We start from the raw sequence: 13,496 nt of genomic DNA, 5'->3' as shown, positions 1-13,496 counted from the left end.
TTAACTAGCGTGCATCAAAAAGACGTATCTGTGCCAAATTTCAGCTCAATATTTAAATTTTTGAAGGCTTTAGAGTGATTACAACAGACGGACGGACGGACGAACGGACGGACGGACATGGCTAGATCGACATAAAATGTCACCACGATCAAGAACACATATACTTTAAGGGGTCTCAGACGAATATTTCGAGCAGTTACAAACAGAATGACGAAATTAGTATACCCCCACCCTATGGTGGAGGGTATAAAAACACCATGCGAAATATTGAGCCCAATCGGATGACAGTTGACAATTCTAGGGGCTCAAGAAGTCAAATAGGGAGGCCGGTTTATATGGGTTGCCCAAAAAGTAATTGCGGATTTTTCATATAGTCGGCGTTGACAAATTTTTTCACAGCTTGTGACTCTGTAATTGCATTCTTTCTTCTGTCAGTTATCAGCTGTTACTTTTAGCTAGCTTTAGAAAAGAAGTGCAAAAAAAAAAATATGTGATTAAAGTTCATTCTAAGCTTTATTACAAATGCATTTACTTTCTTTTAAAAAATCCGCAATTACTTTTTGGGCAACCCAATAATTTGGGTTATAGACCAGTTTTGAATTGGCACAGTTATTGGAAGTCGTAACAGAACACTTCGTGCAAAAACGCCAGATCGGACAAAAATTGCAACTTGTAAGGGCTAAAGTCCAATAGGGAGACCAGATTATATATGGGAGATATATCTAAATGAGAAACGATATGGGCCATTTGCAATCCCCAACGACCTACATCAACAAGAATCCTCTGTGCAAATATTATATGGATATATTGGGTTGCCCAAAAAGTAATTGCGGATTTTTCATATAGTCGGCGTTGACAAATTTTTTCACAGCTTGTGACTCTGTAATTGCATTTTTTCTTCTGTCAGTTATCATCGGTTGCTTTTAGCTTGCTTTAGAAAAAAAAGTGTAAAAGAAGTATATTTGATTAAAGTTCATTCTAAGCTTTATTAAAACTGCATTTCCTTTTTTTAAAAAATCCGCAATTACTTTTTGGGCAACCCATATTATTCCATAACCCAATCTTCACCATTTGAGAATTTAAATCTTAAACAACTACTCCGGTTATTTGTTGCCGTATATATTTCATTTGCTAATACCCAACACTCATCACGGCCTGTTTAGGGACTTTGAAAACTATAACGAATTGCTAAGTAGATTGAAACCACCAAATACTTGAGCAATGTTTCTCATCCTCTCCGCACTTCCTTCCCACTCCACCCACATCAATTATCCTGGCTCGAGTTTCTAGTTAACATTCCGTTTGTCTCGTGAAAGCGCAGTGTAGAATGCTGCCAACAAATGTTAATCATTTAATTTAGAAAATTCCATACAGCCGTAACAATTCACTTGTCTACGGAAAAATTAACACCGTAACACACAATATACGTAACCGCTTCCCCCCCCCCCTGCCAAACCCTCAACAACAATCGAGCAAGGACACAGGCAACAACCCTTTGGCCAGGGCACACGGTTTGGTAGAGGCAGCACTGCTGCTGGTTAACCCCTTCGTTGTGTTCTTAGTCACCCAATGCCAGTGCGTCGTCATCATCGTTATTTCCTTGTTATGAGAGTTGGGTTCAGTGGAATTCCCTCGCGTTCCTCGAGGCTATGTTCATTAAAATAAATTTAAATAAAATGTGTGGCAACCCATAAAAATGAATGTTGCTGCTATTGTTGTTGTTGCTGTTGTAGTCAGCGACAACGTTTTCTGTTGTTGTTCCATTGAGCCTTTGAGCTTAGTTTTTCGAAAATGAATGTCTTCATTTAAAAGCGATTAAAGCGCCCAAGTTTATTTTACACCACAAACAACGCTGGGCCGCCACCATCAACTGTTCGCTTGTTCTGCCGCTTTTGTCCTTTAAAACTTTTGCTAAAAACTTTGACGAGGATTATGAATGTCTGATTGTGTCTAACGCTTTGAGGTTTTGAATTTCAAATGAAATGGACTGGAATGAAGTCCCCATGGTATACCTCAAGTTTGAGTGTCAAAGGTGGCATGGAGAGTGGAGTTTGGGTGGGAGTGAGAGTGAGTGTAGTCGCTGTCGACGCCAAGTTTGTCAATTTTCTAAGCTAATGCTTGAAGGATGAACTTTCCCTCTTGGAATGTGGTCAATAACCTGGTGTATTGATTGAGGCTTAATAATGAAGATAATCATGACATTTTATTTAAAAACAAATAAAAAGGTGTTGAGTTCGGCCGGGCCCAAATTTGAATAACCACCACCTCGGGTATATATGTTAACCACCTTTCGTCCAAATCCGGTGAAAAATTCATACCTTATGCCCCATAGCTGCTATATAGACTTATGATCCGATTTGGACCAAATACTAATCGGTACAAGTCATTGTTCAATTGTGTATAACAAAATATTGGTCTTTTCAGCAGCTATATTTAAAAATTAGCCTATCTGAACCATATACGACACGAATGACGAAAAGCCTAATATAAGTCACTTTGTCAAATCTCAGTGAAATCGGCTTATATATGCGCCTTTTATGGGGCCAAGACTTTAAATCGAGATATCGGCCTATATGGCAGCTATATCCAAATCTGGACCGATCTGGGCCACATTGATGAAGGATGTCAAAGGGTCTAAGACAACTCACTATCCCAAATTTCAACAAAATCGGATAATAAATGTTGCTTTTATGGGAATAATACCCTAATTCGGAGGATCGGTCTATATGGCAGCTATATCCCAATCTGGACCGATCTGGGCCAAATTGATGAAGGATGTCGAAGGGCCTAATACAACTCACTGTCCCAAATTTCAACAAAATCGGATAATAAATGTGGCTTTTATGGACCTAAGACCCTAAATAGGAGGATCGGTCTATATGGCAGCTATATCCAAATCAGGACCCATCTGGGCCAAATTGACGAAGGAAGTCGAAGGGTCTTACACAGCTCACTGTCTTAAATTTCAGCAAATTCTGATAATAAATGTGGCTTTTATGGGCCTGAGAACCTAAATCGGCGGATCGGTCTATATGGCAGCTATATCCAAATCTGCACCGATCTGGGCCAAATTGACGAAGGTAGTTGAAGGGCCTAACATAACTCACTGCCCTAAATTTCAACAAAATTGGATAATAAATGTGGCTTTTATGGGCCTAAGACTCTAAATTGGAGAATCGGTCTATATGGCAGCTATATCCAAATCTGGACCGATCTGGGCCAAATTGACGAAGGATGTCGAAGGGCCTAACACAACTCACTGTCTCAATTTTCGGCAACATTGGACAATAAATGCGCCTTTTATGGGCCCAGAGCCTTAAATCGAGAGATCGGCCTATATGGCAGCTATATCCAAATCTGGACCGATCTGGGCCACATTGATGAAGGATGTCAAAGGGTCTAAGACAACTCACTATCCCAAATTTCAACAAAATCGGATAATAAATGGTTGGCTTTTGTGGTTGACTTTTGTGGGCCTAAGACCCTAAATCGAAGGATCGGTCTATATGGCAGCTATAGCTAAATCTGGACCGATATGGCCCAAATTGAAGAATGATGTCAAGCGCAACTCACTGTTCGAAATTTCAGAAAAATCTGATAATAAATGTGGCTTTTATGGGCCTATGACCCTAATCGGCGGATCGGTCTATATGGCAGCTATATCCAAATCTGGACCGATCTGGGCCAAATTAATGAATGATGTTGAAGGGCGTAACACAACTTAGTGTCACAAATTTCAGCAAAATCGGATAATAAATGTGACTTTTATGGGCCTAAGACCCTCAATCGGCGTATCGGTCTATATGGGGGCTATATCAAGATATAGTCCGATGTAGCCCATCTTCGAACTTAACCTGCTTATGAAAAAAAAAAGAATCTGTGCAAAGTTTCAGTTCAATATCTCTATTTTTGAAGACTGAAGTGTGATTTTAACAGACAGGCGGACGGACACATCTAGATCGTCTTAGATTTTTACGCTGATCAAGAATATATATACTTTATAGTGTCGGAACTGGATATTTCCATGTGTTGCAAACGCAATGACAAAATGAATATACCCCCATCCTTCGGTGGTGGGTATGAAAACGAGGTCTAAACCGAGTACCTTGAAATTTTCACTGATTGTGTAGGTTGATTTGGAAGAAAACATAGGCTATATAATTTTTGGGTATCGGAAGAGGGGCGAACCCTTCCCCTTACCCCAAAAGTACTACCCAAAAATAAAAGTGGACCGGTCGGGACAATATGGGATTCAAATGAAAGGTATTCAGGAGTAGAGTACGAGTTTCATAATAAAAGTTGGATCCAAGTACCGAGGGGGGGCCGCCCCAGCCCCAAAACCCCTTAAAATAGGTTTATTAGACGATCATGCCAATATGGGACTCAAATGAAAGGAATTCAGGAGTAGATTTAAAATCTGGCATACAAAATCAGATCGAGGTATAGGGGGTCACGACACCTCTCAAAATCGCCATTAGACCCATTATGCCTGTATGATACTTGGCTGAACCGATTTTCTTAAAATTTTCATAGATTGTGTACGTTTGTCTGGAAGGAAACATAGGCTATATAATTTTTAGATATCGGGTGGAGGCTGACCCTTCCGCTTACCCCAAAAACGCCATCCATATCCGAAAGTAGTCCGATGGGCAAAATAAGGTAATGAAGGGTATTGGAGAGCAGAAAACGAATATGGTATTAAAATTTGGGTCCAAGTTCCCAGCGGGACCCTAAGGAAGAACATTACTACCAGGAACCTGCCCGCAGTGTCATGCATGGCATTGTATCTCGTTAATGTCGCCAACATTAAGAGGGGATAAACACAGCTTTGTTCGATGTTCTCGCCAGGATTCGAACGCGCTCAGCGTCATAGGCTACAATGGCACGAATTCGATATCCGCATCAGGCCAAAGTGTCCCCACCCTAAATAGATATTAGATGGCGCAGCGGAGCGGGCACGGTTCGGTTAGTCTCACGGTAAAGCTTAGATATCTGCGCAAAAATATCTCATTGGCAAGCATTACAAAGTTTAGTTATTGTCTTATAACCAAATGACACCGTCGCTGGGTCCCTTCCTAAACCCCTTAGCGACAACAATTTTCCAGAAATAATTGGAATATTTGTACCCTACTGTGGTACAGGGTATTATAACTTAGTGAATTAGTTTGTAACACCCAAAAGGATAAGAGTTAGACCCATCGATCAGTATACTGATTGACTCAGAATCACTTTCTGATTCGATTTAGCTCTGTCCGTCTGTCTGTCTGTCTGACCGTCCGTCCATGTTAATTTGTGTACAAAGTACAGGTCGCAGTTTTCATCCGATCGTCTTAAAATATGGTACAGGCATATTCTTCGGCCTAGAGACGCAGCCTATTGAAATTGGAAAAAATCGGTTCAGATCTGCATATAGCTCCCATATATATATTCGTCCGATTTTCAGTAATAATGCAATAAAAAGGTCATTTGTTAATCGATTCTCTCGAAATTTAGCAGAAAGGATTTCTTTACGACTCTCGACATTACTGGTGAATTTCATGGAAATCGGTTCAGATTTAGATATAGCTCTAATATATATATATCGACCGATTTTCACTCCCAGAGCCACTGCAAGCACATTTATTGACCAATCTTGCCAAAATATTGCACAACGCTTTCCTCGACAACTACCACAATATAAATAGAGTGTGGTCAAAATCGGTTTAGATTTAGATATAGCTCCCATATATATGTTCGTCCGATTTTCAGTAATAATGCAATAAAATGGTCATGTGTTAACCGATTCTTCCGAAATTTGAAAGGAAGGATTTTTCAACGACTCTTGACATTACTGGTGAATTTCATGGAAATCGGTACAGATTTAGATATAGCTCCCATATATATGTTCGTCCGATTTTCAGTAATAATGCATTAAAATGGTCATTTGTAAACCGATTTTCTCGAAATTTGGCAGGAGGGATTTTCTCTTGACTTTCAATATTACTGGTGAATTTCATGGAAATCGGTTCAGATTTAAATATAGCTCCCATATATATGTTCGTCCGATTTTCAGTAATAATGCATTAAAATGGTCATTTGTAAACCGATTTTCTCGATTTTTTTGACAGGAAGGATTTTCTCTTGACTCCCAATATTACTGGTGAATTTCATAGAAATCGGTTCAGATTTAGATATAGCTCTCATAAATATACATCGCCCGATTTTCACTCCCAGAGCCACTGCAAGCACATTTATTGACCAATCTTGCCAAAATTTTGCAAAACGTTTTCCTCGACGACTGCCAAAGTATCTGAGGAGTTTACTGGAAATCGGTTCAGATTTAGGTATAGCTATCATATATATGTTCGTCCGATTTTGAGAAATATTGCAAAAAGTGCTCATTTGTAAACCGATTTTCTCGAAATTTTGCAGAAAGGATTTTCTTATGACTCTCAATATAACTGGTGAATTTTATAGAAATCGGCCCAGATTTAGATATAGCTGTCATATATGTATTGTGTTGCCCAAAAAGTAATTGCGGATTTTTCATATAGTCGGCATTGACAATTTTTTCACAGCTTGTGACTCTGTAATTGCATTCTTTCTTCTGTCAGTTATCAGCTGTTACTTTTAGCTTTCTTTAGAAAAATTGTAAAAAAGTATATTTGATTAAAGTTCATTCTAAGTTTTATTAAAAATGCATTTACTTTCTTTTAAAAAATCCGCAATTACTTTTTGGGCAACCCAATATATGGCCAGATTTTCAAAGTCAAAGATTTTTGAAGTTCTACCTCTTAAATTTCTCCCAAATAGATGGCTTAAATTTTCTGGATATTTCATGCAACATTTTGGTATTATCGCACAGCATGCGGTTTTGAGTTAAAACCAGCTCTCCGATTTCATTTAAAACATAAAGCAAGGGCCCATTATCCGACTCGTTATCGTTTAGAGATATGTTTTCAGCTAATTTTAGACCCACTTGGGTGGCTATAGAAGCCATAACTACATCATCGGTTTGACTGCATTTCTGTGTAGTGCTGTTCTCACATTGTAATCCAATATTTGCCGATTCATGGTATTCGGTTTGACTTGATTTTGAAGAAAAATTCACATCAATTGGATCGGTTTGTTCTGCAGTTGTTTTCAGTGAAATCCTTTCAGTTTCTGTAGCAACGTTTTTGAATTGGACTTTTTGTATGGCTATGGTCTGAAGTGCTGTGCTGATTACTTTTGCTTTATTATCAATATTAATTCTTTCAACCTCACTTCTTTGTAAAACTATTTTCCTATATTGGCTTATCCCATCATCGTCATTCTCTACTGAGGCTTGTTTGATATTCGCTTTGCTGGAATTTTGTTTCAATTTTCTCTCATTGCTTAGTTTTATCGAATGGTGATATCGTTTGATATGCTGTCGCAAAGTTGTTTGTCGCCTCTTCAATGTTCTTCTTATTTTAGTAATTTTTAGGAATTTTCCTATAACTACGAAATGAATACTGAAACTACAATACATGAACAATGATTATAAATTGATTGTAAACTAAGAAAAGAAGTGGCTTACCAAACTTCTCGCAAGAAAAAACGACGGCAACCAACAATGGGTTCTGTAGAAGAAAGTCCTTTGAGTAACAGTTCCCTGATATCCATTGCAATAATTAAAAAAAATATAATATGACAGTTGGATTTTTTTTTTTGCCTAGAAACTCATTTTTCTGTGAAACTATATAACTCAACAAGTGTATAAAAATTTCCAAACGAAATAATAACAAGTAAAAAGGCGTAAAAAGGCGTTCGGCCCGAACTTTGGATACCCACCACCTCGGGTATATATCTTAACCACCTTTCGTCAAAGTCCGGTGAAAAATGCATACCTTATGCCCCATAGCAGCTATATAGATATATGATCCGATTTAGACCAAATACTTATAAGTACAAGTCATTGTTCAATTGCGCCTTTTAAGGGGCCAAAACTTTAAATCGAGATATCGGTCTATATGAGAGCTATATCCAAATATAGACAGATTTGGGCAAAGTTTTAGAAAAATGTCGAAGAGCCTAACACAACTCACTGTCCCAATTTTGGGCGACATCGGACAATAAATGTGCCTCTTATGGGCCCAAAACTTGAAATCGAGAGATCGGTCTATATGGCAGCCATATTCAAATCTAGACCGATCTAGACCATATTGAAAAAGGATGTCGAAGGTCTTAATCTAACTCACTGTCTCAAATTTCCGCGACATTGGGCAATAAATGCCCCTTTTATGGGCCCAAAACCTTAAATCGAGAGATCGGTCTATATGGCAGCTATATCCAAATCTGGACAGATCAGGGCCAAATGGAAGGATGATGTCGAAGGCCCTAAGGCAACTTACTGTCCCAAATTTCAGCAAAATCGGATAATAAATGTGTCTTTTATGGACCCAAAACCTTAAGTCGATAGATCGGTCTATATGGCAGCTATATCCAAATCTGGACCGATCTGAGCCAAACAGAATTAGAATATCGAATGACCGAACACAACCCACTGTCCAAAATTTTAGCAAAATCGGATAATAAATGTGGCTTTTATGGGCGAAAGACCTTAAATCGAGAGATCGGTCTATATGGCAGTTATATCCAAATCTGAACCGATCTGGGCCAAACTAAAATGGGATGTCGACAGACCTAACACAACGCACTGTCCCAAATTTCAGCAAAATCGGATAATAAATGTGCCTTTTATGGCCCCAAAACCTTAAATCGAGAGATCGGTCTATATGGCAGCTATATCCAAATCTAAACCAATCTGAGCCAAATTGAAGAAGAATGTCGAAGGGCCTAACACAACTCACCTTCCCAAATTTTGGCAAAATCAGACAGTAAATGCGCTTTTTATGGGCCCAGAGCCTTAAATCGAGAGATCGGTCTATATAGCAGCTATATCCAAACCTAAACCGATCTGGGCCAAATTGACGAAGGAAGTCGAAGGGCCTAAGACAACTCACTGACTTAAATTTCAGCAACAACTGTGCCAAAAGTGTGGGTCAAATCGGTCAATAACCTGATATAGCTGCCATATAAACCGATCTTGTGTCTTGACTTCTTCAGCCTCTAGAGGGCGCAATTCTTATTCGATTGTAATGAAATGTTGCATGACGTGTTTTGTTATGATATTCAACAAGTGTGCCAAGTATGTCCGTCCGTCCGACTGTCTGACGAAAGCACGCAAACTTTTGATTGAGTAAAGCTAGCCACTTGAAATTCTTCTTATTAGTGTAGGTCGGTTGGGATTGTAAATGGGCCACATCGGTCTATGTTATGATATAGCTGCCATATATACCGATCTTGGATCTTGACTTCTTGAGCCTCTAGAGGGCGCAATTCTCATACGATTTGGCTGAAAATTTGCTTGAGGTATTTTATTATGACTTTTAATAACTCTGCTAAGTATGGCGCAAATCGGCTTGTAACCTGATATAGCTGCCATATAAACCGATCTGGGATCTTGACTTCTTGAGCCTCTAGGGGGCGCAATTCTCATACGATTTGGAAGAAACTTTGTACAACGGCTTCTCTCATGACCTTCAACAAACGTGTCTAATATGGTCTGAATCGATCAATAGCTTGATACAGCTCCCATATAAACCCATCTCCCGATTTTGTTTCTTGAGCCCCTACAAGGCGCAATTCTTATTCGAATGAACCGAAATATTACACAATGACTTCTACAATGTTCAGAATTCATTTATGGTCCGAATCGACCTATAACTTGATATAGCTTCAATAGCATAACAGTTCTTATTCAATATTCTTTGTTTGCCTAAAAAGAGATACCGCGCATAGAACTCAATAAATGCGATCTATGGTGGAGGGTATATAAGATTCGGCCCGGCCGAACTTAGCACGCTCTTGCTTGTTTTATTCTATCCAAGTAAAGGTAAGTCTCTGCCCGAGAATACAATCTTCATTTTAAATCCTTGATTCACCAGCTCTATGCCTTCATTATGCAATGGAGCCTAGCATACTCGTATTTGGCGTCTCCCTTGCCTGTTCGTAACTAGAACACACTTTGATTATCATAACATTTGGTGCAATCACTTGAAACACTTGTAACAATTTCATTTTGTTGCTGTACAAATGTTTGCCTACGCCAAAGTCAATTTATTAATTGCAACCATTTAAGCATTTAGCCCTACATTGATTAACATACGCTAATAATGTTGGGCATGCTGCATCAGCGATTTCTAACCACCACACACACGCACAACCAGCTCAAAGTCAAGCACTATTTATTCAACCTCCCCTACTTGGGCAATTCCTATCTGCACTCCTTGCTTCATTCCAATGGAATGAAAGCAAAACTACAGCGGGTGCAGTTAAATTAAACTCCAGTTAAGTCATATTTCGAGAGAACGCTAAATGCGTTCTATGCTAAACGCTCGAACAAAGTCGATGACAAATTGCCAACACGTTACGCTTAGTTGGCAAACTTGAAGGAAGATGGTACCGTCTAAGTCTGCAGCCCACTTGTCCCATTGCATGCCGAGGATAATTCAGGAAAACAAAAGCGACAAAAACATCCCTGCTGCAAGGAAGTTAACTACTTTGCATGTGTAAGTCATGGCAAGGCAATAAAACAATGATTGTGTTGCTAGAGTTCCCCAGAAACAACAAAGGCGACAAAGCAATTGCTGAACAAAAGTTCATAGCCAAAAACACACAGCACGCTGGTGCTTGTTAGCATGAAAGACAAAAGGATATGCCAGTGCTGTAGACGGCAAAACACCCCGAATGACAGAGAAAATTAAGCAACGACAGACAAGACTAACACCAACATCAGTTCAAAGGCAGTGACACCAACATCAACACCACCGTCATCATCATCAGCATCATTGCCATGGCGGCAGCATCACCATTCACAAGGACACAGCCAAGTACTGCCAAGTCAAGCCAGCTTCCTTGCAATCCTCCCAGCCCTTGCGCCGCATAGGCAGCAACAATTCAGGAACATTAGTATCAATGAGCAAATTAAAAATAACAACCTAATCATCGTTTTAAGACCGACAACGTTGGTCGATCAGTCAGCCTTAATAACAGAGTCGATGGGCACACAAACAAACAAACACACACATGTGCATGTAGCACACCAATCCGGAGAGATGTGCTATTGTCCTGCCGCTTGTAAGCCAACAACCCACCCAAAAGTGTAAGCGACAAAGGGAAGGATTTTGAAAAGAACGACACCGTGCACAGGGGATTGGGAAGAGTTAAAAGATAGTAAAAAGGTGTTAACTTCGGCGGGAGAGAGTCTTGGAAACACCGCACCATGGTTTAAACAAGAAAATTACAACAAGTAAAAAGGCGTTAAGTTCGGCCGGGCCGAACTTTGGATACCCACCACCTCGGGTATATATGTAAACCACCTTTCGTCAAAATCCGGTGAAAATGCATACCTTATGTCCCATAGCAGCTATATAGACATATGATCCGATTTAGACCCAATACTTATAAGAACAAGTCATTGTTCAATTGAGCCTTTTATGGGGCCAAGACTTTAAATCGAGATATCGGTCTATGTGACAACTATATTCAAATCTGGACCGATTTGGGCAAGTTTCAGAAAAATGTCGAAGAGCCTAACACAACTTACTGCCACAAATTTCGGCGAAATCGGACAATAAATGTGCGTTTTATGGCCCCAAAACCTTAAATCGAGAGATCGGTCTACATGACAGCTATATCAAAATCTGGACCGATCTGGACCATATTGAAGAAGGATATCGAAGACCATAACACAAGTCATTGTCCCAAATTTGGGCGACATCGGACAATCTGGACCGATCTGGACCATATTGAAGAAGGATATCGAAGACCATAACACAAGTCATTGTCCCAAGTTTGGGCGACATCGGACAATACATGCGCCTTTTATGGGCCCAAAACCTTTAATCGAGAGATTGGTCTATATGGCAGCTATATCCAATTCTGAACCGATTAGGGCCAAATTGACAAAGGATGTCGAAGGACCTAACACAACTCACTCTCCTTAGTTTTGGCAAAATCGGATAATTAATGCGCCTTTTATGGGCGCAAGACCTTAAATCGAGAGATCGGTCTATATGGCAGCTATATCCAAATCTGGACCCATCTAAACCAAACTGAAATGGGATGTCGACTGACCTAACGCAACTCACTGTCCAAAATTTCAACAAAATCGGATAATAAGTGTGGCTTTTGTAGGCCTAAGACCCTAAATCGGAGGATCGGTCTATATGGCAGCTATATCCAAATCTGAACCGAAATGAGCCAAACTGGCGAAGGATATCGAAGGGCCTAACACAAGTCACTGTCCCAAATTTTAGCAAAATCGGATAATAAATGTGGCTTTTATGGCCCCAAAACCTTAAATCGGCCGATTGGTCTATATGGCAGCTATATCAAAATCTAGACCGATCTGGACCATATTGAAGAACGATGTCGAAGGGTCAAACACAACTCATTGTCCCAAATTTGGGCGACATCGGACAATAAATGCGCCTTTTATGGGCCCAAAACCTTAAATCGAGAGATCGGTCTATATGACAGCTATATCCAATTCTGAACCGATTAGGGCCAAATTGACGAAGGATGTCGAGGGGCCTAACACAACCGTCTGTCTCAAATTGCAGCAAAATCGGATAATAAATGTGGCTTTTGTAGGCCTAAGACCCTAAATCGGAGGATCGGTCTATATGGCAGCTATATCCGAATCTGTACCGAACTGAGCCAAACTGGCGAAGGATGTCGAAGGGCCCAACACAATTCACTGTTTAAAATTTCATCAAAATCGGATAATAAATGTTGTTTTTATGGGTCTAAGACCCTAAATCGGAGTATCGGACTATATGGCAGCTATAACCAAATCTGGACCGATCTGGACCAAAATCGAAGGGCCTGACACAACTCACTGTCCCAAAATTTCAGCAAAATCGGATAATAAATGTGGCTTTTATGGGCTTAAGACCCTGAATCGGAGTATCGGTCTATATGGCAGCTATATTCGGCCGGGCCGAATTTTATATACCCTCCACTATGGATCGATTTTGTGGGGCTCTTGCCACGGTATCTCTTTTAAGGCAAACAAGGGATAAAAGAAAAGAATTGCTATGTTATTGAAACAATATTAAGTTATGGTTCATTTCGGACCATAATTGAACTGAATATTGAAGACCATAGTAGAAGACATTGTGTAAAGTTTCAGCCAAATCTAGTAAGAATTTCGCACTTTAGGGGCTGATGAAGTAAAATAGGGAGATCAATTTATAGGGGGACTGTATTAGGCTATAAACCCATTCATGCCATATTCAACACATATGTTAAAGGTCATGAGAGAAGCCGTTGTACAAATTTTCAGCCAAATCGGATAGTAGTTGCGTCCTCTAGAGGCTCAAGAAGTCAAGACCCCAGATCGGTTTATATGGAAGCTATATCAGGTTATGGACCGATTTGAAGTATTTTTAGCACAGTTGTTGAAAGTTATAACAAAACACCTCATG

General features: G+C 39.8%; 1 protein-coding gene across 1 annotated transcript; it reads right to left on the bottom strand.

Moving 5' to 3' along the window:
* Positions 1–6,765: 6,765 nt before the first annotated feature.
* Positions 6,766–7,634, bottom strand: LOC131994246 (uncharacterized). Its single transcript, XM_059360882.1, has 2 exons — positions 7,541–7,634; positions 6,766–7,481 (listed from the first exon to the last, which is right to left on the bottom strand). The coding sequence occupies exons 1-2, from the start codon at positions 7,624–7,626 to the stop codon at positions 6,767–6,769; spliced, it is 801 nt and encodes a 266-aa protein (XP_059216865.1). The 5' UTR covers positions 7,627–7,634; the 3' UTR covers position 6,766.
* Between the last annotated feature and the right edge of the window lie 5,862 nt (positions 7,635–13,496).

This window comes from Stomoxys calcitrans, chromosome 1 (genome assembly GCF_963082655.1).
Source record: "Stomoxys calcitrans chromosome 1, idStoCalc2.1, whole genome shotgun sequence".
In the NCBI taxonomy this organism is placed as follows: Eukaryota; Metazoa; Arthropoda; class Insecta; order Diptera; family Muscidae; genus Stomoxys; species Stomoxys calcitrans.
The sequence above is the reverse complement of the archived record's forward strand: the minus strand, read 5'-3'. Positions and strand labels throughout refer to the sequence as shown.

Bases quoted from the DNA above. Each gene is read 5' to 3' on its own strand.
- LOC131994246 (XM_059360882.1), bottom strand. From the start codon at position 7,626: ATGGATATCAGGGAACTGTTACTCAAAGGACTTTCTTCTACAGAACCC. The intron at 7,482-7,540 runs GTAAGCCACTTC...CATGTATTGTAG, and splicing joins TTTTTCTTGCGAGAAGTTTG to TTTCAGTATTCATTTCGTAG.